Consider the following 27,402-nt stretch of genomic DNA (forward strand, 5'->3'; position numbering starts at 1 on the left):
GTGTGAAGTTAAAGAGAATTTGAATATTATGGTTTATGAGTATGGTGGAGTCTGATTGGAAAGGGAAGGAAATACTAGCCCAGAAAAGTCAAATGACTTTTCTCATTACAGAAGTTCTCAAAACCTTGGAAGTACAAAACCCTCTAAGAGGAGGCAGAGTGTCTCTCAAGTCAGCTAACACTTGTTGCCACTAAGCAATGGCTGGCACTCTTCAGGCCACAGCTGGAGGACCTTGTTCTATGACTATGTTCTTCATGTTGCCCTTCTCTTCTTTCACTCGAATTCATCAAAAATGTCCATAAATACAGACAAAATCGGCCACAGCTCTAAGAGATAATCCATTGATTCTGCATTTATCAGAATCTCAAAAGGTGTGGGGGTGAGGTAGAAAGTGAGCAGTATTCCCTGCAAGTTCCAGTCTGAGGTCCTGGTTATTCATTCAGATGTTTTTCTGGTTTTTTTTCTTTTAACTTTTAAGTGTGTGTGTGTGTGTGTGTGTGTGTGTGTGTGTGTGTGTGTGAGAGAGAGAGAGAGAGAGAGAGAGAGAGAGAGAGAGAGATGAAGGTGCCTGTGGAGGGCAGATATATCAGATCTCCTACACCTGGAGTTACTAGCCCTTGTGAGCTTCCAAGTGTGGAACCGAACTTGGGTCCGCTACAAGAACACTTTCAAACCTGAGACATCTCTCCAGCCTCAGAGGTCTTTTACAAACTAAACCTAGATGAGTTGTACATGAAAACCCCCAGCACATCTTTCTGGGCTTGCTCCTCCTGAATTAAAAGTGTAGAAAAAGAATGAGCATGAGATGAAGGAATAGCATACCTCTGGGCTTGTGATATTCGAGAAGCTCACAGTCAAGTGAGAGACGACAGAACCGAAGAGAAACGTGAATCACACAGTGAATGTGCAGTTGCAGGACTCACACGGGGTAACTCACCTCACAGCTTTAGTCCGCTGTCCACTGAAACAGTAGGACGCCTGAGGCGGGTCACTTTATGCAGAAACGGAATTTATTTAACTCATCGTTTGCAATCGTCATTGATCTGGCTCCCGGGGCGGTGTCCCCGGCTACTTCACTTCATGGTGAATGGCGTCACTGAGAAAGGGGAAGGTCACATGGTGAAATAAGAAGTCAGAGAACAGAGAAGGGTCCGATCCCAATTTTATAAGAACCTTGTCTTGGAAATAAATCAAAGTCCCTCAAGAACTACCTTGATTCTTTCCGGGGCATCAACCCTAGTAACCTAACGAAAATGCACTTGGTCACACCTCATAAACATACCATGATCACACAGGATCGACATTCTGTGGAACAGGTTTCCAAGCTGAGCCCTCAGAAAATACACTCAAAGAGCAGCCAAACATAGGAATAATTAATGTAAAATGGTCCATAAGCTGTTTGCATTTTAAGCATTATTCTACATCTTACTTTGTGATGAGAAGGTCTGTAATTACTAATATTTGATTTAATTTTACTGTGGAGTAAACACGAGGCCATATGAAGATGTTGTAACAGCTACAGAGAACGAGAGATGTTCTCTGAGGATGGAAGAGGGTGGTTTCAAGAAATGAGTGGATAAATTAGAGAAACCTTTGAATCTGCTACTTTACAGCCCGCTTCTACTGATTAAAAACACATAGATTGTCAATATGATTTCAGCATTTTCTCTCCTTGTCTCTTGACCCAATGAGAATAAATAGGTGTTAACTGGGCAGGGGTGGCACACACCTTTAATCCCAACACTCTTGAGGCAGAAGCAGGCAGATCTCTGAGTTCGAGACCAGCCTGGTCTACAAGAGCTAGTTTCCAGGACAGGCTCCAAAGCTACAGAGAAACCCTGCCTTGAAAAACAAAAACAAAAACAAAATAAAAACCATCAGTGTCAGAAGTTCCTCTGTGCCACATAATCCTGCCACCACGGGGTTCTGCCTCACCACGGTGTTCTGCCCCACCATGATATTCTGCCCCTCCACAATATTCTGCCCCACCATGGGCCAAGGATGAATAGAATCAGGACTGTGGATAAGACTGTCTGAAAGTCTGAACCAAGTAAACAGTCCAAACTCCTTCCATGTTCTAGGTATTTTGTGACGGTGATGAAGACAGGGATGGATACAGAAACTTACGCCAGGGCAGTGGAACTGCTGCTGTGACTCTGTCCACAGGTAGCTCAGAAACTCCGTAGTTTGTGTGGTAGGAGTCTGGGAAGTTTAGAGACATGGGCTTAAGAGGCCTGAGAGGCGGGAAGCAGAGCTTAACAAGGGATTCTGGCGGGAGCTCAGAAGACCGGGATGCTAATGGCCGTGGATGGTGAAGGTAGGCATCACAATGTTTCGAAGGGGAACTCTATTTGCAATTGAATTACAGGTCAATTCACTTTTGTAAGCCTATATTTTGTCTGGGTAAATATGAATTTAAAGGTGATGGGCTGTGGTAGCTCGAATGTATTTGTCCGTCTAGAGAGCGGCACTGTTAGGAGGTGTGGCTTTGTGGGAATAGGTGTGAGTTTATTGGAGGAAACGTGTCACTATGTAGTGGGCTTTGAGGTCTCATATATGCTCAGGCCAGTCAGTGTCTCAGTTCACTTTCCGTTGTCTTCGGACCAAGGTGTAGAACTCTCAGTTCCTTCTCCAGTACCATGTCTGCCTTTATGGACCAAATCTCTTTACTAAGTCAGCCGCAATGAAATGTTTTCCTTTGTAAGAGTTGCCTTGATTGTGGTGTCTCTTCTCAGCAATAGAAATCCTAAGTCAGACATGGACCGATTAGTTGGGAGGAAAACATTTTAAGCCAACATAACAATTAGTATATGGTGTGGTTTTGCTGGCTGCTTTTAGCCAGTTTTATTGTGAGAATCAGGGACAAAAATCAGGGTAGAATGATTTGAAAAATATGCAGTCTGGCCAGAAAATGAGTATATTTGGAGCTGAGGATAAATGAAATGTGGCTACTAAAGAAATTGTGACCATTAAAGAAATCCAGTATTTTGCACTGGGGAAATAAGGAAGTGTTACAGGCCTCTCGTTGGTGTGGGAAGTCCTTCTGTATATGTGTTGCTTTTATTGGTTAATGAATAAAGCTGATTTGGCCTATGGCAGGGCAGAATAGAATAAGGTTAGAATTCCAAGCAGGTAGAGGAGGAAAGAAGGCAGAGTCAGAGAGATGCCATGTAGCTGCCTAAGGGGAAAGATGCCCACTGGAGACCGCCAGAACCTTGCCAGTAAACCATGAGCCTCGTGATAAAATAAAAAATAATAGGAATGGGTTAATTTGAGATGTAAGAGTTAGTTAATAAGAAGCCTAAGCTATTGGCCAAACAATGTTGTAATTAATACAGTTTCTGTGTGATTATTTCAGGTGTGGGTGGCCAGGAAACAAACAAACAGGCATCCAATTACATCTCACGAATCAGCTAGCCCTTCCCCACAGTGTGATCATGGAAGAAACGATTTTCATCAGTTTAAAGACTGTGTTGAGAAAAGAGCTCTGAAGAGCCTACACATTCAGGTTCTGTTAGGTAAGTCTTCCCTAGGCCCAGTTGCTTGGACATTCAAGGACAATGTCCACATGATTCTGGTTGTATGGGTGAAGAGTGTGAAAGTTATAGGACCATGGAACCTTCCTCTTTGATTTCAAAGGAGAGATTAAGCAGCCAGGAAATGCATGATGGGGTCCAATCCCTTCAGGCAGTCTCTGGGGGCCCTGTATGTGAAGCTATAATAGTAAATCTCAGATTGCAATGGTGACCCCAGGATTCTGGAGATGCCAGGAACATGTATGGTTTGTAGAATATAGCCACAGACAATGAGTGTATTCCAGGAGAGAGGTCTCAGAGACAGGGCTGCCCCAGCCTGTTGGAGTTCAAAACTCACTGCTGTTGGATATGGAGTAAAAGAATTGAATCTTCAACCTTATGGACTTCTGTTTTGTTTTGGTCCCATCCATTTCTGCTTTTCTTCCATTATTCAGTTTGGGGAGTGGGAATGTTTATTCTTTGCTACCTTGTACCATAAATAAATAACTTTCTCTTAATGCTACATGGATTCATGGCTAAGACTCTCTTTTGAGTCCCAGAAGTCTTTGAATAAAAATATTAGAACTGCTAAGAGTATACGATCTCTTACAGATATAACAAATGCATCACCTTTTTTTGAGACATATAACCTAAAATTTATGAATCAACCCCTGCAAAGACTCTAAAAGAGCAATGTGTGTGATTATTTTCAAGATGCTTATTATAAATTTGCAGTGACTCCTATGTTGAGTTTTTCAACCTGGGACATATCACTGACCTGTAGATAAGATGAGGCTACAGAGATTTCAGAAATTTTTGACGACATTTTCAGTGTTGAAATGGAATGCAAAATATTAACAGACTCACTGGACTCCCAAATCTCCTGATGTAAATGATGATGTAAATACGGGAAATATATGCATGGAAATTGCAGGATAAGAACTTTTCACACTGCATGACTTATGGTAGCTATAAAACACCTTGACAGAAACAGCAGCAAAATGGAATTGAACATTTTAGTAGTGGTCTGCCAGACTCAAGGCCAATATAAAGACAATCTTTTGTAAAAGTTGATAAAATTGCCTAGAATTCTTGACTTGAAAGAAATGTAAGTAAAAGAATTGCCTCAGAAATAAATAATTCTCTTTTTATTATCTGTGAACTTGGTTAGCTTCATATTTCTTTTTTCTTATTTTTTAATTTATTTTTTTAAATTATTTTTATTGAGCTATATATTTTTCTCCACTCCCCTCTCTTCTGTCCACCTCCCCTTCTACCCTCTCCCATGGTCCCCATGCTCCCAATTTACTCAGGAGAACTTGTCTTTTTCTGTTTCCTATTTAGATTAGATCCATGTATGTCTCTCTTAGGGTCCTCTTTGTTATCTAGGTTCTGTGGGATTGTGAATTGTAGGCTGGTTTTTCTTTGTTTTATGTCTAAAAGTCATTTATGAGTGAGTAAATATGATATTTGTCTTTCTGAGTTTGGTTTACCTCACGCAATATGATGTTTTCTAGATCCATCCATTTGCCCACAAATTTCAAGATGTCTTTATTTTTTATGCTGTGTAGTACTTCGTTGTGTAAATGTACCACATTTTCCTTATCCATTCTTTAGTTGATGGGCATTTATGTTGTTTCCAGGTTCTGGCTATGACAAACAACGATGCTATGAACATAGTTGAACACATGTCCTTGTGGTATGACTGAGCATCCTTTGGGTATATGCCTAAGGGTGGTATTGCTGGGTCTTGAGGTAAGTTGTTTCCTAATTTTCTGAGAAACAGCCATACTGATTTCCAAAGCTGCTATACCAGTTTGCACTCCCACCAGCAATGGAGAAGTGTTCCCTTTACCCCACATCCTCTCCAGCATAAGTTCTCATCAGCGTTTTTGATCTTGGACATTCTGTGCTATAGAATTCTGTGCTGAATCCATCCAGCCCTGAGCTTTTTTTTGATTAGAAGGATTTGATTATTGTTCTATTTCTTTAGAAGTTATAGGTATATTCAATTTTCTTATCTGGTCTTGATTTAATTTTGGTAAGTGATATTTATCCAGAAAGTTATTCATTTCCTTTAAGTTTTCCAATTTTGTGAAGTACAAGTTTTTGAAGTATGACCTGATGATTCTCTAGATTTTATTTGTATCTGTTGTTATGTCTCCCAATGACCAGTTAGAGGCTGGTCATTCATTTCATAGCCTCCCAGAACTGAAATAATCACACAGAAACTATATTAATTGCAATACTATTTGTCAATAGCTTAAGCATATTTCTAGCTAGCTCTTATATGCTAAAGTAACCCATCTCCATTAATCTGTATATCACCACAAGGTTGTGACCTACTGATAAAGTTTAGGTGGGCTCCCACAGAGGTTTCTGTCTCCTGTGGGGGCTACATGACTTCCCATTGACTCTGCCTTCTTTCTCCCAGCATTCAGTTTAGTTTTCCCACCTAGCTCTAGTCTGCTAAACCACTGGCCAAAACGGCTTTATTCGTTAATCAATAAAAGCAACACATATACAGAAGGACTTCCCACACCAGTTTCTGATTTTGTTAATTTGGATATTCCTTCTCTGTCTTTTGGTTAGTTTGGATAAAGGTTTGTCTATTCTATTAATTTTCTCGAAGAACCAACTCTTGGTCTCATTGATGCTTTGTATTATTTTCTTTGTTTTTATTTTGTTGATTTCAGCTCTCAATTCGATTATTTCCTACCTTCTAGTCCTCCTAGGTGAGTTTGTTTCTTTGCATTCTAGAGTTTTCAGGTGTTCTAATATCTCATTAATGTGGGTTTTTTTTTCAGCTTTTTTTATGTAGGCATTTAGTGTTATGAACTTTCCTCTTAACACTGCTTTCATTGTGTTCCATAAATATGGGTATGTTGTGTGGTCATTTTCATTGAATTTTAGGAAGTTGCTAATTTCTTCCTTTATTTCTTCCGTGACCCATTGATGATTCAGGTGAGCAATATTTAATTTCCATGTGTTTGTGGGTCTTCTGAAATTAGTGTTGCTGTTGAGTTCTAATTTTAAGCCATGGTGTTACATGGGATTATTCTAATACTTTTGTATCTGTTGAGGTTTGTTTTGTTACCTAGTATGTGGTCAGTTTTTGAGAATGTTCCATGAAGTGTTAAGAAGAAGGAATATTCTTTATGTTTGGATGGAATGTTCTATAAATATTTGTTAAGTCCATTTGAGTCATTACATCTGTTAGTTCCCTTATTTCTCTGTTAAATTTTTTTCTGGAAGACCTGACTAGAGGTGAGAGTGGGGTGTTGAAGTCTCCCACTATTAGTGTGTGGGGTTTAATGTGTGATTTAAGCCTTAGTAGTGTTTCTTTTACATATGACGGTGCCCTTGTATTTGGAGCATAGACATTCAGTATTGAGATTTCCTCTTGATGGATTTCTCCTGTCACTAATATGAAATGTCCTTCTTTGTCTCTTTTAATTGATTTTAGTTTGAATTCTATTTTGTTAGATATTAGGATAGCTACTACAACTCTTAGGTTCATTTTATTGGAAAATTTTTTTCTCAACTCTTTACTCTGAGGCGATGTGTGTCTTTGAGGTTGAGGTGTGTTTCCTGAATGCAGCAGAAGAATGCATTCTGTTTTTGTATCCAATCTGTTAGCCTGTGTCTTTTTATAGGTGAGTTGAGTCCATTTATATCAAGGGATATTAATGAGCAGTGATTGCTAATTTCTGTTGTTTTAGTTTCCTTTTTTAATGATGTTATTGTCTGTTTTTCCATTCCTTGGGATTTGCTGTTGTGAGATCATTTATTATATGTGATTTTGTGTATGTAGTAAACTTCCTTGGGTTAGAGTTTTTCTTCTAGTACTTTGTATAGGGCTGAGTTTGTGGCTAAGTATTGGTTAAATCTGGTTCTGTCATGAAATATCTTGTTTTGTCAAAGATATTTTGGTGATTGAAAGTTTTTCTGGATATTGTAGTCTGGGATGGCATCCATTGTCTCTTAATGTCTGTGTGGCATCCATTGTCTCTTAATGTCTGTGCAAGGCTTGACCAGGACCTTTTGGCTTTCATTGTTTCCACTGAAAATTCAAGTGTAATTCTGATAAATCTTCCTTTATATGTTACATGATCTTTTTCCTTTGCAGCTCTTAATATTATTTTTTTATTCTGTATGTTTAGTGTTTAGTGTTTTAGCAAGGGAACTTTTTTTTTGGTCCATTGTTTGTGACATTCTGTAAGCTTCTTCTATCTTCATATTCATACCTTTAAGTTGCAAAAGTTTCCTTCTACGATTTTGTTGAATATATTTTTTGTGCTTTTGAGTTGGATGCCTTCTTCTATTCCTATTATTCTTAGGTGTGCTATTTTCATGGTGTCCCACATTTTCTGGATATTTTGTGTAACACTTCTGTTAGATTTAATGTTTTTCTTTGACCAAAGAGTCTCTTTCCTCTATCATATCTTCAACACTTGAGATTCTCTCTTACAGCTCTTAAATTCTGCTGTTTAAGCTTGCACTTGTGGTTCCTGATAATTTTTCCATATTTTTCACTTCTAGAAATCTCTCAGTTTGTGCTTTCTTTATTGTCTCTATTTCAGTTTTAAGTCTTTATTCATTTCTTTACCTGCTTGATTGTGTTTTTGTACTTTTCTTTAAGGGATTTGTTGATTTCTCCCAATAGTTTGTTTGTCTTTTCCTCCATTTCTTTGAGAGAACTTTTCATTTCCTCTTTAAGGGCCTCAAGCATTCTCCTAAAGTTATTTTTTAGGTCATTTTCTTCTGCTTCATCTGTATTGGGGTGTTCAAGTCTTGCTGTTTTGGAGACACTAGCTTTGTTGGTGTCATGTTGCTCTTTGTGGTGTTGAGAGTAATCTAACCTTGTCTACCCATCTTTTCCTCTGATTGGTGTAGTTGGGGCTGTGTCTGGTGATCAATCTTCCAGGTGCCAGTGAATTCCAGGCTCAGATGGTTGTTTCTCATTGTGAGTCGGGGTTACAGTTCCAGTCAAGCCAAGGGTCATTTGTCATTCCTGGAGGTCACTCGACACTCCAGGAGGTTGCTCTTCAATCCCAGAGTTCAGTCAGGCCTGCTTCCAGGGAGGTGGCTTACTTGGGCCTGCTTTCATGGAAGTTACTGTCTTGGGAATGCTCCCACAGAGGTTGCTGGCTCAGGCCTGCTCCCACAGAGGTGGCTGGCTTGCACCTGCTCTGGTGGAGGTTACTGTCTCAGGGCTGCTCTGGTGGAGGTCATTGTTTCAGACCTGCTCTGGCAGAGGTCACTGGCTCGGGTCTTGCAAATTCATCTTTTATTATTAGACATATATGAATCATTTAGGGGGTAGGGACAGATTATTATTGTTTAAATAATTAAATGTTCCCAACAGGCTCATGTGTAAGCACTTGCACCCCAACTGGTGGCGCTATCTTAGGCGATACGGAAACCTTTGAAGCGGCTTGCTTAGAAAAGGCAGGCCTCTAGTCCACACCTCACACTGGGTCCCAGGCCCTTTCTTTCCCCTGCTTCCCATCCAGCATGAGGTGAAGAAGTTACTCTGCACTACACTCTCTCACCACTACAAGGTTCTACTCTAGTGCATGGTGTCAAGCCTCCATGGACTGAACTCTCCTATACTATGAGCAAAACAATTACACACATACTCTTAAACATTTAGCAATAACTTTCAGGGACATAGAGCAAGCCCATTATCCTATTTGTCCTGTGAAGTACAACTGAAAATAACGAATGACACATCTAAAAAAAAAATTAAGAAATTTTTGACATTTCTGAAAGTTCTGAAAACTGGAGATCATAAGTCAGACTGGCCAAAGGTCTTGGGACCCAGCGAACAACATGCGGTAGCGAGTTCCTGATTTGTTGGTTTGCTGCGTCCTCTGTCCCAGCTGAAGGAGGAAATGATCCAGAAATGGCAACATGCAAAAACAGAAGCTCCTGCTCTCTAGCCAAAGGACCTAGGAGGGCGCAGCCTCGTAAGGCAGGACACTTTGAGAAAAGAGTCACCATACGACTCCTTTGGTTGTTCGCAGAGCACTGTGCATCTGTGGTGGAGCAGCACATCCTGGCACAGATATGTGGCAGAGCTAAACTGCTCATGTGACACCTCAGAGAGCAAAGAAAAAGAGGAAGACACTATGTCCCCAGAGTGCCCTTTAAGATGCCCCCTCTTGACCTGGACATCTTCCACTAGACTCCACCTCTTAGAGATTTTATCACTTCTCCAAAGTGCTCCTCTGGGAACCAGGCCTTTAACACATGTTCCAGACATTTTGGAGCATGCCAGACCCAATCTTTAGCAACCATGAAAGCAAAATACTGGGAGAAAGTACCACAGAGCTCATCATTAAGTTAACTGTGTCTAGAATAGAATCCATGACACCCTCTTTAGAAAAAGCTGTTATTGGTATATTTGGCAATATTTTGGTAAAATTGAGATATTTTGGTAAATGTAGCTTGTTTTCTATTGATCTTTACTTATATAATTTTATTTGTAATGCAAATATTTTGTTGTATAGTTGAAAGCCTTGATTTATCACACACACATGAACCCCCTTTATGCTAAGGGACCATTAATAGAAGGAAAAAACATGGTTTCTGACTGGTTGTAATCTTCTCCAGGGATATAGAAAAATAAGTTGGAGTCATGTGGCCAGAGGTGGAGCCCCAATTCCATCATTTACCAACTGTATAAAATTTACCTACTCTTTGGAAGTCCCTGTTTTCCTGCTCTAAGCTGAACACACTAGCACTTTCCTTATTTAAACATGTTTTTTAGTTTGAGATTCGAATGATATCATATATTCATGGTGATGGTATGCTGTGGGATAATGCTTTTGTATGCTGTAAGGATTTAATAAAACGATGATTGGCCAGTAGCCAGGCAGGAATTAAAGGCGGGTCCACCAGACTGAAAGAATTCTGGGAAAATGAAAGGCAGAGGCACAGTCATGAACCAGATACAGAGGAAGTGAGATGAGAATGCCTTACTGAGAAAAGGTACCAAGCCATGTGTCAAAACGTGGGTTTAGAATTATGGGCTAATTTAAGTTGTTAAGAGCTAGTTAGTAATAAGCATGAGCTAAGAGGCCAAACAGGTTATAATTAGTATAAGCCTTTGTGTGTTTCTTTGGGACTGGATGGCTGAAGGACTGGGCAGGATAGAAACTTCTGTCTACAGTGGTACTATAAGATACCATGTAAATTTGAATGGATTTTGTACTGGAGTTCTCATGATTTAATGGTAAAAGTTACCTTGATGGGTTGGAGCCGAAGGGCTCCACAAAGTCACGCCATGCAAGGTACCACATGAGAACTTTATTGGAGGAATGATATAGAGACTGCCTCTGAGCAAGAGTGGAAGGAAGAGTAGGGGGAGATGTGCCTTCCTTTTTGTAAGGGAGAGTCACATGTGACTTGTAGTGGCTGTAGTTGCATCTTGGCGACTGATGTTGACGTGTCCTGCTGTCGCCTGGTCTCAGGGCAGACAGATGGAAACACCTGAGTGTGAACAGAAGTGACACAGCTTTTTCTTTATATTCACACTCTAACAAGAAGCCAGAAATGTGTGGGATTGCAGATGGCTAGAGGAATGAAACAGAAAATTATCTTTGCTCACGTGAAGGCTATCAATGCTGTGGAAAAAAATCAAACCAAGCGGAGAGGGAAGAGCTGAAAATCTTCAGACTGTGGGATACAGCTTCTATAATAGAAACTACAGACTGTGGGATACAGGAATAGAGCTTCTACGGTAGAAACTACGGACGGTGGATACAGGAATAGAGCTTCCACGGTAGAAACTACGGAGTGTGGAATACAGGAATACAGCTTCTACAGTAGAAACTACAGACTGTGGATACAGGAATAGAGCTTCCACGGAAGAAACTACGGACTGTGGATACAGGAATAGAGCTTCCGCGGTAGAAACTACGGAGTATGGAACACAGGAATACAGCTTCTACGGTAGAAACTACGGACTGTGGATACAGGAATAGAGCTTCCACGGTAGAAACTACGGACTGTGGATACAGGAATAGAGCTTCCGCGGTAGAAACTACGACTGTGGGATACAGGAATAGAGCTTCCACGGTAGAAACTACGGAGTGTGGAACACAGGAATACAGCTTCTACGGTAGAAACTACGGACTGTGGATACAGGAATACAGCTTCCACGGTAGAAACTGCGGAGTGTGGAACACAGGAATACAGCTTCCACAGTAGAAACCGGGCTGCTCTCACTGCAAAGATTGTAACTGGGAAGTGACTTTAAGAAGTGAAAGGTTGAACTGTGTGAATTTTGGGAAGAGAGAATTTGAGGCAGAACTGGTGTACCTACTGCCTCTCTTATTTGAGGAAAATCCAAAATCCAAGTGTGTGTGTGTGTGTGTGTGTGTGTGTGTGTGTGTGTGTGTGTGTGTGTCAGGGTTAGGCAAGGAAGGAAGATGAAAATGAGGTCCGAGAAGCAGGTAGATTGTGAAACACTGTGGGATACGACAAGTGAGCTGGGCCTGCGCAGAGTTGTGAGCGGCAAACAACACAAGCTGACTCCCCTCTCAAACTGCTATTGCACTAGACTGTTCTTTAGAAAGAGGACAGAAGCAGAAGATAGAGCAGAGACCAAGGCAGAGGAACACTTCCGTTCTTGTGGTAACTTAGACAAGAGATAGTGGTGCCTTGTGTCGTGTTGGCAGCACTGGACACATGGAGAAGTACTAAGATTTGGGATATATTTCAAAGGTAAATCAGCATAGTTTCCAGATGGACTGATTCTGTGGTGTCAGAGAACAGAAGGAGATAGAAGGATGACTTTTATTGTGCTGACAACTACAAAACCCAAATGACCAACTGAGAGGAGGCCCCTTGGAGGAGCCAGTTTGAAGAACAGATCAGGAGTCCAGTGAGCATATTAGAGTTGACTTGCCACTAAACACCTAATACAACCATTCAAGATGTCGTGAACATAAAAGGCAGGACTTGGGAAGAAGATCTAAGATAAAAATAACAACGAGAAACTGTCGGATTTGAGTTCTGTTTAAAGCTGCAAGACTGAGAAGACAAAGACCGTGAGAACGGAGAGATGGAAAGACTAATAAGTGAGCTTTGGAGCTCCTCTGTCACTTTTTGGAAAGTGAAATTTATAAAAGGACCCCCACACACACACACTCGCTCCATATCCAGCCTTCCCACATCCTCCTCTACTCTATAGCCTGGTGAAGGACTTCCTACCCTCCAATCGCTGCTTGTTCACAGCCCAGCAGATCTGCCCCAGGTCCCACAGCAAAAGCTCCAGGCAAGTCTGGCCACCCATGCCTCGGTAGCAGCCTTCCCCTAGCCTTCCCCACGGTTCCACTTCCCGTGCTCCAGCAGAGACGACTGCAGAAACCCACAAGCAATCAGATTGCAGAGCTGTGGCGTCCATTCCCTATGGATACATCTGCAAAACGCTCCTGTGTCTAAGGCTCAGGGAACATTTCTGAAAAGGAGACAGAAAGATTCTAAGAACCAGACAGGAGTTTGCTGGGAAATTGTGTCTCCTCCTAATACCAGAGATACTTATAAAGTCTCACCAACACAAGTGTCCAAATGTGAACTGAAGAAGGGTGACATCAGTGAGCCTGCCAAACTGGACAGGGAAGAGCCCAGGAGACTTCAGCATTACACAGAGAACTACAGGCAGCCAAGGAAGACTGGGAAGAGGAGATGAGTCCTTCCCCAGGAAGTGCACAACAATTGGCTTTCCAGTACCGAACAGTCAGTCCTGAAACTTACATACTGGTAGCATTATATGGACTGAACAAGTTGTATTTAGGAATATATATGCATACAACAACAATTAGTGAAAGAGGAGGCCATAGTTTTGAAGGAGAGACGGAAAGGGTATATCTTTGGAGGGAGGAAAGGGAAAAGAGAAATCTTGTAATTATTATCATCTCAAAAATGAAACAAAATAAAAGATTATAAAAAGAGGAGACTATCAGAACAGAGAGAGAAAGAATGACAAGGAAGCAGTGGACAATACAAGAAATGGGCCGTGTCCTGAACACCAGAAAAGTGAATCAGGAAGAGAATGTGATTATGTTATCAAATACCTGAGTTTCTCAAGTGAAAAAGGACCAAGGCCTTTCTGTTTAGCAATCTAAAGGTTATCAGTGACCCTGACATGAGCAGTTTCGTTAGTGCTAAAGGGTCAAATTCCTGTTTGGATTGGATCTAAGAAAGAACAAGAGGACAGGAAACAGATGTCATGGCACAGTTCTTGCAAGAAGTTTGCCTCCAAAGAAGAGGGCGATGTGGGGGCAGCTTGCAGGGAAGAGGGCCAAGGGAGCTTTGTCTGGAGGAAGAATATACATGTATGTTAGGAGGCTGGGTACAGGGATGGGAATGTAGAAGAGCTACGACATCTGCTTTAGCGCAGGAGCTTCTGAAGACAGTGAGAAAGAACATAAGTAAAAGGTGAGAGATGAGGCAGAGTACCCTTAGTAAAGATGGCGACTAGGTCATCTGGCCTGTCTGAATTGCCCTTAGCCAAGATGGCACCTGCCCATGTGCTATAGGATACTGCAAACCATTTGTTTTTTTTAGAGCAGTTGTGCTCAATTAGCAAAACACACACACACACACACACACACACACACACAGAGGACATATAAAACATGCATTTAAAACGGTCACAATCACACGCGTGTGACCGCTTCATTCACACATCTTTCATATGTCCAGATCAGACAGGAAACAGTCTGGGCACCTGCAGCTCGTCCCAGGCCAGCCTGTGGCTGGGCAGGAAAGAGGAAAGAAGAAGCAGATATCCACAGACGGGCAAAGAGAAGAGAACACGCGACAGGTGAAGAGGATGGTGAGGAAGACCTGAGGGAGCTTGGGGAGGAGAGCATTGACAGCGAGAGTGTAGGGAAAGGGAATGGCGTCCCTTTCCATCTCCTGGATCCCTGGCACAGGCTGTGAAGGTCCCGTGAAATGCTGGGATATGGAGTGCCAGTAATTGGCCGTTTGGGCTGATATTTGAGGGGTAGGAAGCAGTTCCCACCAGGGAGGTAGAGAAAGATCCAATGGCCTTTTATCCCAGGCTTTCCGGCGATGAACTGAGGATGGAATTAAATGGCTGCTCAAGGTTCCGTCAAGCAGAGCAGGGCTGGGCTGCGAAGCCTGAGGGACAAAAGCCGTGAGCTGAGAAACAAGGGACAAGGTCCTCAGCTGTGGGGCCCTGCCCGAGGTGACTGTGGGCGAAAGGGACCAGCTGTGGCCTTGAAGGCAGTGGCTGCCCCAAGTGGGGGGAACCTCACCAATTGAAGTAGGCAGTGTTGTGCAAAGTGATCCAGTGGCTGGGTAGTTGGAAAGTGGGCTGCTGGTTCAGGTCAGGGTCCCTGTTTGCCTCAGGTCTTCTGCCCACCGGTGGGAGGGTCGCCAGGGAGAGCCTGGCAGAGTCACAACATCAATGTAATGATTCTGCCCTGGATGGACCTTGGTATAAAGGAGCCACGGGTCCCCACAGGGATTGAGAGACAACTATGCCAGGCAGACAGAACTTAAGTGGGGCTTTTACTGAGGTGAAGGGAGTAGGGGAAGTGAGAGAGAAAGAGAAAGAAACAGACAGAGAGATGCAGAGAGAGAGGGGGGAAGAGGAAGAAGAGAGAGAGAGCTAGGCAGAATTTTCACCTTTTAAAGGGACAGGATACCGTCTGCGATGCACACAGGCCTGATGCAGGGGTGATGAAGTCTGTCAGGTCCTCCAGGGATGGGGCCAGGTTCGCCTGGATGCTAACAACGGCAGGCTGCACACAGGGGCGTGATCAGAGTGAGCCCCGATGTGGCACAAGGGCCCATGTCTTTGTGATGGCTCCTGTTCTTAATCGGTGCAATAAGAAGCGCCATGATTCAGTAAGATACAAAGGCAGATGAGAACAACAGGTCCGAGGAAAGAGGCGTCAGGAAATAACCTCCTAGGAAAGTGATAGTGTGGATGAACTAGAGAGACATTTGTGTTTGCTGGGGTGCATCAAGGAATGACACAGGAAAAAAAAAATCATTGTGAGTCTTGTTACGAGAACCCACGAGAGTCTGTTAATAGATTTTAAGAATTTACTGAGGTATAAAGTGCGGATAAACACTTACTGATACAGCATAAGGGAAGCGCCACTGCTGGTCTGAACACCCACTGTGTCTGGCTGTTCTGTCCAAGAGAGGTGGGAACAATCATAAGGCACTGTTTGCTGCTTGCTCCAGCTACCTAAGAGAGCAAGAGGGGGCTCTCTCCTCCATTTTAACCAGTCATGTACCCCAAAAACCCATAACCCTAACATAAAACTATATACAATAAGAACAACTATTAAGTGTTGAGCAGAAGAAAGAAATGGTAATAACATTAGCAAAAATGAAACTACAACCACCAAGAACAACATCAAACAAGAAACCCGTGTTAGATGTCCAGACCATAGGTAACTGGCTAATTGCAGAGATTATTCCAATACCTGTCCTATCCTGAAGAGTCTAAGTCTTGTACCTAATATGCCCTAGCTAAGATATGAGAGGACTGTAATTATAACTACCTAGTCTTCAACCCCATCAAAGACCCAAGAAGGAAAGTGATATAACCTGAGTAAGTAGGAAGTAGAAGCAAGCGACTTCCGTAAGATGCAAGAAATAACAGAGACAGCTGTCTTCACTGTAGAAAACTTAAACATAACTAATTTCAAAACGAGTCACAGAATTGGCAATAACTGGAAAATGCATGCATATTAAGAATACAGTATAGAACAAAATTAATGCTTGGCAAAGAATAACCAAGTGGTTTGATGTGAGGTTGTGGGGGCCTAGGAGCTCTCCAGGGCTGTGAAGGCAGAGAGGGCAAAGAGGCTGTAGCTGCTGGCAGCTTCGATTATGAAGGAGGGGGGAGGAGAGCATGCGGAACAGTGAAGGCGCAAAGGTCACTGGGCTGGGGGCAGTGTTAAAGACTGAACACGGTTAGCTGTCTTACATACTTGTCTCACCTTCTTCTTCACTTCCAGGTTGGGAATAGAGAGTGTCTAAGGAGGCATCCTGAACCAGAGACCAGTCTCATCGGTAGTAAGTTCTCCACTTTGACTTCCCTTAGTTTTGTCTCTTTCCAGAACACATTGTCCTGATTGCTGTCGTTGCATGATGACTTTTCATATCCAGTGAACCAAGCTCCCAAATAATCTATAATTTTTCAAATTAAAAGTGAAATGAGTTTTCAGGTGGAAAAATTAAAAGTGAAATGAGTTTTCAGGTGGAAAAAGCCGACAAAATTCGTCACCAACTTTAAATAAATATGAAAGAACGCTCTTTAGCTAGAAAGAAGATTATCCGAGACAGTTGAAGTAGGTCAAGTGTGAACGCATTCGAGCGAAGAAAAGGATCCAGGATAGTGCACTGAGTTATGAAAAAATCAGAAGAAAGAAGATGATAAGTATACACATAAAACAAAAGTATCAATTTGTGATGTGATGACAGTCCAAGAGCCACACATACATAGATAAAATTAAAGTGCAGGGCATAACTTAGTATCAAAGTTGTGGGTGCAGTAAGTGAGCCTGAGAGTTCTAGAATCCAGGCGTTATCCTGGAAGAAGAAAGCACAATGTTTAGTCAAAGGTACCTGTTATAATCCTGATGAAGGCAGAAACTATTAAATAAAAAGATAGAAATGAAATAAATAATAAAAACCTTTATCTGAAGGGGATAAGAAATTCAGACAGGAAAGGAAAAGTTCCAGAGAGCAAATAGAAAAAAAAACAGCAGATTACAAGAAAGACACACACACGTCTCCATCATCAGTGTACAAGTGTCTAAACATCTTGCCATAAAGAGAAAATTAAAGGGCAGGAGAGAGAGTTCAGACAGTCAAGTGCTTCTTTGCAAGCACAGGGCTTTAGTTCAGGCAGAAGTACCCCTGTGGCCCACTCACAACCCTAGTTCTGAGAAAGGAGAAAGACAGGTTGCTGGGACTTGCAGTTGGTTGAGCCTCATCAGTGAGCCTCAGGACCCAGTGAAAGACCATCTCAAACACAGGGTCCATGGCTCCTGAGGCTCAGCCCCTAGGGATAATCTTCAGCCTCCAAATGCATATGTGTGCATTCACATGGCACACACATGTGCCTACATACACACAGTGTACATACTCACATGTGCCATACATACGTACATACATACATACATACATACATACACACTCATGCATGCACGCACACACACACACACACACATGCACACGGTGGGGAGTTCTTCCTCTAGTGTAGTACAAAGGAGAAATACAGTTTATTATCATGGTGTAAACTAACTGATGCATGAGGAACTGGAGGAACGTACGAGATAGAGTTGTCCCTGTTATCCAACAGACAGAGCCCTCAGATTAGCTGTGATGCGGATACCCTGGTGCGGACCATAATCCTCAAAGACACCTTCCTAAATATTATGATCTTAAACGCCCCAAATCAGGATCCTGGGAGATTAAGACCCAAATGTTAAAATCCTGAAATTTAAAAGTTCTTTTTTTTGCTTTTAATTTTGACCACTGTATTTGTTGTTATTATTTAAATCTCAGCATGATTCTTGTTGTCTGGTTTCTTGAGGAGGTATTTTTAGTTTTTGAAGTTTTTGTTAATTCTTATTCTTTATTATCTACTGGCACATGGTTCTTTCAGTGAGTCTCCACATTGAAATGGAAATTCTATACAGACGTTTGGAGACTCCTAGTTTGGTTTAGGTATCTTTTGCAAATTTAAAATGCACTATCACACCGCATACTTCATGTGTAAGCATGCTGGGTGTATAAAAACACTCAAAAGTTTTCCTCTTTGTACACTTGCATTTGTAAAAGGGGAAACCTCTCAGGCCCTTGACTCCTTGGGTAAGTTGCACGTGCAGTGGTGATCCAGTGAGATTTGTGATTAATCTTACCAGAAGACTTATGTTGTCTGCCACTGTATTTCGAAGGTTTATTTTCTGAACTTTTTAAAGCCTCCAGGTATAGGCTCTGGGAAACAAACTCAGGTCCTCTGTAAGAACAGTTTTTGAAATGCCGAGACATCTCTCCAGTCCCTTGCCACTGTATTTCTGATGACCTCAATGATATAGCTGAGTGCACATATCAGCCAACCACAGTGTGGATGTTTATACTATCCACTTCTTGACTGCTTTCTTTTTCATTGTACTTTTGAGAAGCCCGTACATGTATACAATTAACTATGATCACATCTGCTCCCATTCCCTCCCCAACTTCCTCCATACACCCCCAAGCACTCTCCCAACTCCAGGTCTAATAATATATTCCACTAAGTCCAGTTAGTTTTCCATATGTGCATGGATGTGAGACCATCCCCTAACATGGGAAACCTACTAGTGACCACAGCTTCAAAAATATGGTCGTCCCCCACCCCAGCAACTATCCACTGTCAGTAGTGGCTCAGAAAGGGGTGGGGCCTGGGTGTCATCTGCTTCTTCTAAACTGGAAATTTGGGCTGGCTTGGTTTTGTCTAGATCTTGAGAGGCAACTCACAGCTGTGAGTCTCTGAGTGTGACGACCACGCCACGCCCACAGGACAGAGTTTCACAGCCCTCCTCCCCATCTTTTGGCTCTAACATTCTTTCTGCCTCCCCTTCTGTGATGGCCTTGAGCCTTGTGGGTGCAGTGTTAATATAGATCGCCTATTGAACACTCCGTTTCATATGTCAGCACTTGAGTAAATACGCATCAGTGCATTGACCGATGCAAAATAAGCTTCTCTGACCAAGGTAGTGAGCAGCCAAGGTTTATGAGTATAAGCATAAATCTTCAGAAGGCAATTTAACACCTTGACTTTCATTTAGGAAAAAGTAATATTGGGTTCTACCTTAGAATCTGTGATCTCCCCAGCCAAGAGTTTTTGAGCAGAATTATGGGCTCAGTCATGAAATTCCCTCCTGTAGAACAGGTCTCAAATCCAACCAGAAAGCAGTTCCCTAAAACTGCAGTGCCATTATTGCACCAGTGGGCACATCCTTCCCATGGAGTCTGTACGGTAGCATGCAGGGTTCGGGGCTAGCTAAGGTCAGCTGTGTCTTTTCCCTCCTCGCAGCCTGCATAGCCCCTTTGGACACTGTGAAAACTGCCAGCAGGAAGATTGGTTTCTCTATTTCCTGCAAAGTGTGTAGTATCTTCAGTAATGGGGGTCTTACAATATAGTTACAGTGGATGACCAAGGACAATCAAGGATGAAAGTTTGTGTTGTTTTAGAGACCTCTGCCATCTCCCTGACTAGTCATTCTTAGGGAGGTATCTTTGCTTTATTCTGTAATTTTCACCTAATAACCCATTTTCTGGCAGTGACATTATCATGATACCCATGCAGGGTGATACTGCTTGAACACTTTTTAACAGCTGTGATTGAAACTACTAACTAATGGGTGTCTATAAGACTGCTTTATAGACCCTCGGTTTTGGTTAGCCATCCACTACTAACTAATGGGTTTCTATAAGACTACTTCATAGACCCTCGGTTTTGGTTAGCCATCCACTATATGGTTTCTGTGTGGTTTCTCATGCTCCCTTCCTTTGAGGTAATCCTCACCTTTACTCCCTGATTTCTCCCCAACGCCCTTCACCTCCTTGCTTAAGTCTTTTGGCTCTCAGTATTCCACTTCCCTTACTATGACCCCAAAGACCCCTTTATACACTTACACTGAAGGTCGTGGTTAAAATCACAAAACCAACAAGCTGAAGCTAGGATCTATGTGTGAGAAAGAACGTGTCATATTTCTCTTTCTAGGTTTTAAGTTACCTTAGTACAATGTTTTTCTAGTTCTCTCCATTTACCCAAAAATTTCACTTTTCGTTAGAGCTAAGTAATACTCCATTGTGTATATGTACTGTGTTTTTCTTATCTGTTCATCTCTAGAGGAACATTTTCCTAGTTGGTTTTTTGTCAGCGTGACCCAAACTAGAGCCTTCTAGGAAAGGGAACTCTCAAGTGAGAAAATGTTCGTCTGCAGACAAGTCTGTAGGGTGTTTATTCGATTACTGATTGATGGGGAGGCCCCAACCCATTGTATGTTGTATCGCCCCTGAGCAGGTGGTCCTGGGGTGTGTAAGAAATGGAGGGAGGAGAGGAGGGGAAGGAGTGGGAACTGGGATTGGTATGTAAAATGAGAAAAGATAGATTTTTTTTCAAATAAATTGATTAATTTTTTAAAAAAAATTTCAGCCCGAACAAGCCGTGAGCAAGCCAGTAAGCAGCTCTCCTCCATGGCCTGCATCAGCTCCTTCCTCAAACTTCTTGGATGATGCTCTACAAGTTATAAGATGCAATGAGCCCCTTCCTCCCCAGGTCGCTCTCGGTCATGGTGCTTTATCACAGCAATAGAAACCTAACTGAATCAGATATTGTGCTTGCTCCCATTTCCCAGCTATTGTGAATAAAGCAGCAATGGCCATGGTTGTGCATACGCTCAGAAGTGGTGTAGCAGCCTCATATGGAAGACCGATTTCCAAAGTGACTGCCCTCATCCACACTCTCACCAGCAGTGTACTGAGCTATTTCTTTATGATGGTTATCTTCACATAACTACTGCACCACGCAATTGTTACATTAGTATATGTAAGCATGCAGAAGTGTTATCATTGCTAGGTTATTATGGAACGTATCCTATGATTCTGCAGTGTTTTAGATGTTTTCAAAAAAATTCTCCTTTAAATTTAAATAAGTATGTAGTGGGGGGCCGCTTGTTGGTTCCTGGCTGCCCGGAGTTCAGACCCGAAATAATCACACAGAAACCATATTATTTAAGTCACTGCTTGGTCCGTTAGCTCTAGCTTCTTATTGGCTAACTCTCACATATTAATCTAACCCATTTCTATTAATCTGTGTATCGCCACGTGGCTTACTGGGCAAAGTTCCGGTAGGGCTCCATGGCTTCTCTCTGACCCCGCCTTCTTTCTCCCAGCATTCAGCCTAGCTTTCCCCACCTAACGAAATTCTACCTTGTGATAGGCCAAGCCAGTACCTTTATTAACCAAAGGTTTTCATAGCATACAGAGGGGAATCCCACATCAAAAGTATATCTCAAATAATTTATAATTTTTTTCTATAATTGAGCCACTGGGATTTTGGATGGTTCTGATTTTCATTTTTGGCAAATATGTAAGCCTAGCTATGGAGTATGGCTTCTCATTCCATGTAGATATTTTGTGACCCACCTGCTAACTTCTGTCTTCATGCAGAGAACAGAGTAGCTCTTACAAGGACAACCTGTGGGCTGACTCAGATAGACAGACAGACAGACAGACAGACAGACAGACAGAACAATGCATCTTATTCCTCCTCATGTCCAGTTTTTGTTCATGTATGTTTTAATTCAGACTCCTTTTGTTCCTTCAAACATTCTGTTTTACTCCAGCTTTCTTATATTGGAGACTGACAAGCATATATTACCCCTTAGATCCTACTGAATTTTGTCATGTTCCCCAGTTACCCAAAACTCCCCTTTGTCCGAACTTAACAATTCTAATTGCTTTAGCCTCAGAATATCTTAAAACGAAAATTTGAAGATATTTAGGCCTGTGAAGGGCAGAACCCCATCAAGGAGACCCTCTCGTGGTTGGGGTAGGCTGGGAGTTGAGCCCCAACATGTAACTAGATTCATGCCCATCATAGTTCCAATCAACTCCCCACATGCTACTTGAGTCATTTTCCACGTGAAGAGGCAGGCAGAGATACACAGCACACTCAAGTGTGAGCATCTGGACGGCCTGCTCCTCCTCTACCCTACCTTTCTTTGTCTCTTCTACACTTTTAACCAAAATAGCCGTTGCCATTTATTAAGTGGCCCTATGTGAGGGACATTTTACACACATCTTCTTCAGTCTTACTAACACCCCTATTTTAATGGATTTTGAGACTGAGTTGGCAAATAACCCACCCAGACAGCAGTAAATGGCAGAGAGGAGATTCCTGCAGGGTCTGTGTGACAGCTCCTACACTCTGCACTCCTATAAGGTTGTCTGGAATCTGGGAAATCAGTGAGACCGCTAGTGTGCTAATAGCCACACAGGAAGACCAAAGCTCAGCGGACAAGCCAGCTATGGGACGGACAAGGAGAAAAGCAAGCCCCTTATTTAACAGGCGATACGTTTTAGAAACAAAATAGGTACTTTGACAATAACCTAATAAGTGAGACAGACCCTTAAGAAACTGAAGTCTAGAGAAAGAAGCATTGTCTGCAAGCCACACGCTAAATTGTGAAGTCTTGAGTGTGAAACTCACTTGCTTGAAGCATGGAAGGTGGCGATGTTTTGTCAACTGATTTAGCGCCTTCATTTTGGGTAGAGGGGAGAAAGTAAGGAGAACTGACAGGGAAGCCATCTTCACATAGGCACTAGGAATAGAGGCAACTTAGCATTGAGGGAAGTCTGAGATAAGAGCTGAGAGCCAGGGCAACAGCAGACAAAAGGCTTGGCCTGGGTGCCAGTCCTAAAGATACAGCGTTAGGGGTCATTTAGCTGCTCTGAGCACCGATTTCCTCACGTGTGAAAACAAAAGCTAAAAGAATGTGCTTCTAATCATGGAACCATTCAAAATCCTTTTCATCACTCAAGTTCAGTGTGGCTAAGTGCCCCTCCCCGGTGGGGGACACCAGCGGTGTTCCTCTTCTTCAGCAGGCAACCGGATGATGATTCTGGGCCGGACCTTCATAATCCTCAGCATCCGGAATGTTATTTAGGTTTGGTGCCATGGCCTAAAGCTGAGGTTGCAGAAGTGACGGCCTAGCTGCTCTCCCTGGGTTCTCTGAGCGTCTGGTTGCTGAGCCTGAGGACACTGCCTCCCTAAAGTGTTCTAAAAGAAAAGTCACCCGGGGGCCGGCGGCCTGCCAGGCGAGCATATCGGGTGGGCTTATCGGGGCTGCCGCTTGGGCTGCGCTGTGGGCGGCTGGCAGCTCGCCCGGGTGGGCGGCAGCGGAGACGCGCGCGCCCCTGGCGGCGAGGGCGACGCGTTGGTGGCGCTGGGGCCTGCAGAGCCAGCGGGCTTGCGGGAATTCTCCTGCGGGCCCGGGCCCTCGCCCCCGCCGCAGCGGGAGGCGTCGCTGGCTCGGGACGCGTGTGGGAGGCGGGGACGAGCCACGGCGAGCAAAGTCCAGGTCTGCACAGCACCCGCTGCGGCAGACACGCGCGCGAAGGCCAGGTGAAGGGAGGCCGCGCCGGGTGACCCGGGGTGGCGGGAGGGCGGCTGCAGTGGGACCTGCCCGGGACCGGCTTGGCTCCCATCCGTGTGCTCCGCTCCGAGCCTTTGGCCCGAGGTCCCCTCTCCCTGGGGCTGGGCTGGGTGCACTTGGACCTGAGGCTGTGGTTTCTCCCCAGGCTGAGATGGATCTTGAGGCAGCAAGGAACGGAACAGCGCGGCGCCCCGGGACAGTGGAGGGCGACTTTGAACTAGGCAGCATCAGGTATACAGGGCCACAAAGCCACAGGCTTTGCCTTTAGACCTGAGTCCTGGAAAGAAGTTGAGAAAATCGGTTGATGCCTTGTGCCTTTGGGAAGAAATTTTAAGTGGTCGTGAGGAATGTTGCCCGGTCTCCGTTTGGCATGGGTTGTCTTCAAAAAAGCTCTCCTCCTTGGGGCACGGGTGATTCGATGACTATTAGTGTTGTATAATTTTCGTTGTATTTTTATAAGGTAAACATTTGAAGATAACTCTCTTTAACCATCATCTGGCTACTGCTGGTTGAGCGCCAGACACCTGCTGTTGATGTCTTTGCTTCTTGAACTAGGGTAGTGAAGCAAGACCCCCCCCCCCTGCTCTTATTTCTCTTCTTTGTCTCAGGTCTTCCCCTACTCCCATGTGTAGACTGTTTTCCCCATTTCTCCTCTCTGGGGGTGGCGGGAATGTGTGTGTGTGTGACATGAACCTCATTCTTCCCTAACTTCTGCTTCCAAATTAGTTTTTGTCCAAGGGCAAGAGGGGAAACCGCGAAGCTTCCTCTGTCGATTGGCCTTTCTTCCTCCCTCTCTGTTTGGTCCTCCTCCAGCCCACAGTGAAGCACACACACAGTCTTTTGTGAGGCAGAAGAGCCCAGTCAAGTGGGCGCGTGTTTCCTCTTTCATTGTGGGAATCGTGAATCATTTTCGCCTTTAGCTTCAAATAGTTTATGAGGCTATTACAGTCTCGGAGTTCATGCCAGGCCCCCGGAACTAAGTGACGTGCCATGGCGTTGTTAGCTAGAGGGACACATTTATCAGGTTCTGGAGTTGGGTCCTCCAGCTGCAAGGGGTCTGATTAGCCAACTGAAGGGTGCCTATCTGATGCTTACACTGAGGCATTACTCCTATCTGTTAATATGTTTGGACAGTGCCATTGACCTGGTGTTCATTCTCAGAATCATGGCATCTATTCACAGAAAATTTAGGTTTGTCCATAGAGAGTGACAAAACCCTATGGGCGGTGTCACTTCCAATAGAAAAAAAAAATGTGGTTTTCTCGTCTGACAATTTAGGCTGGGGATGACTGTGAGTCTATTAATAGCTGGCATTTTCGTGAGGAAGGCTATTTATGTGTTAGCACACTCGCCGAGCACACTGCCTAGTAAAAGAAGTGGGCAGCTCCTGCAAAGGGTGCAGTCCCACTGGCGGCGGAGCAGGGAAGTTCTCAGGAAAACTTCCCAGCCTGGGGGTGGAAAGAAGGAAACAGCTCAAGCTGAAACACAGAACGTTAAGGATCGCTTGATATCATAAGATGACGGTAAGATGAAATATGAGACTGATTCTTACATAGTCATACCAAGGATTATCCACTCAAGGGAAGCTAAGCCCACTTTCTTTGCTATGGAGAGCAAACTGTGTATGGGCTTCTTTCAAACATGGTGCACACATACTCTGTGGCCCATTCCTTCATACATATTCACTGGCAAACGTTCATCTCTGGAAAGGTGCCAAGTATGAAGAAAAATGAATGAAGTCAGGAGAATACAGCAGAAGTACTTGTCAGTTTTAAGTAGGGTGGTTGCAGTAAGTCTTATGTTGAAGCCAGTTATCGCGAAGAGAGTGGAAGGATGTGAGCAGAGGGAGTCATAGTATTTGGGGAGCATCTTCCTGACAGCAATACTTTAGAGCAAAAAGACCCTGCGATTGGGGCTGTGATTGTTGTATCCAAAGCAACAGAGGAGCGAGGTTGCCTCTCTGAGAAACCTAAGTAAGGCAGGGAGCGGGAGCTGCGTTCACCAGGACTCACAGAGCCAGTGGACTCGGTGACCAGTAGGAAGGTTGGCATTTCACTGAGGAAAAGTGCAGTCGTTGTTCTTGCCTTAGGAGAGAAGTAGCTTGGGTTTTAAATGATTATGTTGGCTACAGGTGGCCAATACCCTGCACCAAACATAAACAGAAGTGAAGTGGGGAGGTTACACGGGATGCTAACCTAACAGGAGAAAAGCGGTTGGATCTTAGATGCATCTTGAATGCAGAAAAACAGTATTTCCTGAAACTACTCCCGTCACTCGGAAGAGTTCTCTCCCTATAGGTCAATTTGTACTTCTCTTAGGAACAGAATGATTTAAGTGGTTTGGTAAGCATTATTAAAATGTTCATCTTCTCTCTTTTTATTTATCCATGTCCTTGTGGTACCTTGGACAGTTACTTGACGGCTGCCTTGCTGCCGTATTTGTGAAGCCGGATACTTCAGCCAATGGTAGTCTTCTTGTATTTAAAAAATGTTCTGATTCAGAACCATAGCTACTAATACTTATGTTCAACCGGTTGTTAATAACAGTTTTAAATTTGAGCAATTGTATTTTTACAGCCACCAAGGCAGGGATAAAAAGAAGAAAGTGAACTTAATCGGACCGTTAACACTGGTAAGTTGTGAAATGCTACATGGGAAGAATCCTGCCTTTCATTCAGATTTAGAAGCTTGAGTCAATAGCCAGCGAGCAAGTGCTTGAAGTCTGTTTGTCTTGTGCAGCACTGGACTCCTCCTGCTGCACCTGTGCTATCAGGCGGGCTTATGGTAAACAACGACCTCAAATCACAAGACAGATGAAGACAGGCTGGGCAAGCTGGCTGTGAGTTCACTGCTACATAGGGAGAGAGAACAAAATGAAGCATTTTAGAAACACCATGGAAGCTCATTGAGTTCACAAAATATCTTGCTTCATAAAAAAAACCCTGTCTATACCTCCCAGCTCCCCGCCCAAAAAAAGTAGTTGAAAAACATTTAAAGCAAGAAATTTGTAAGTGCAATTAGCTTACAAGGAAATTAAACTTATAACGATTATAGATTCTGGTTCTGCTTCAGGCCATTTCTAGTATTTTCTGAGGGTACAAGGTAAGGCAACATGTGTTTGGAAGAAATTGAATCTGTTTTCATTTGTAACGTGTCTCAGGGAGGCAGGGCAGAAAAGTGTTTACCTGCTTTGGGTAAATGTGATATGTTCCAAACAGACAGTCGTTGACGGGTTGGGGGAGGGGAGAATTAAGTGCATGCCAGTTGAACCCAAGTTAGAAAGCAAACGGATAAAAAGGCATCAAAGCATCCTCCTGCCACTCAGGGGCCCCCCTCTGCTCACAATCTTTCCCCACCACTCTGTGTCTTTGTTTTAAACGTTTCATTGTGAGTACACTTTTACTTACCTTTCATTATGTGTGTGCTTATTCCATATTGACTTGTAACGGACAATGGGCCAAGATCCCAACACGGTGTATGTCTGATGTGTGTCGAGGGCAGCTCTCTGTGCCGCAGCACATGCACAGAAGTCAAGGGACAGTTTTTGGGAACAGGTTCTCTTCCTCCAAACCTGTTGGTTTCAGGGATCCAATTCATGTTGTCTGTCTAGACGGACAAGTGCTTTTACCCACTGAGCCGTCTCACCAGCCTAGAAAACAGACTTTTATGTAGTGC

At 43.4% G+C, this 27,402-nt stretch overlaps 1 protein-coding gene across 5 annotated transcripts in view; it reads left to right on the top strand.

Moving 5' to 3' along the window:
• Positions 1-23,252: 23,252 nt before the first annotated feature.
• Positions 23,253-27,402, top strand: part of Abcb4 (ATP binding cassette subfamily B member 4) — a 52,890-nt gene continuing 48,740 nt past the window's right edge. For 2 of the 5 annotated variants that reach the window (XM_085684168.2, XM_085684170.2), the window contains exons 1-3: positions 23,550-23,697; positions 23,874-23,959; positions 26,305-26,359. In XM_085684168.2, coding sequence (XP_085540294.1) covers positions 23,880-23,959; positions 26,305-26,359 — 135 coding nt within the window. In that variant the 5' untranslated portion in view covers positions 23,550-23,697; positions 23,874-23,879. Of the gene's footprint in view, positions 23,404-23,549; positions 23,698-23,873; positions 23,960-25,111; positions 25,252-26,304; positions 26,360-27,402 lie in introns of those variants that run through there. The other 3 variants (XM_085684166.2, XM_085684165.2, XM_085684169.2) reach the window with 3 other exon arrangements.

Source organism: Myodes glareolus, chromosome 27 (genome assembly GCF_982192425.1).
Source record: "Myodes glareolus chromosome 27, mMyoGla1.1, whole genome shotgun sequence".
Classification (NCBI taxonomy): domain Eukaryota; kingdom Metazoa; phylum Chordata; class Mammalia; order Rodentia; family Cricetidae; genus Myodes; species Myodes glareolus.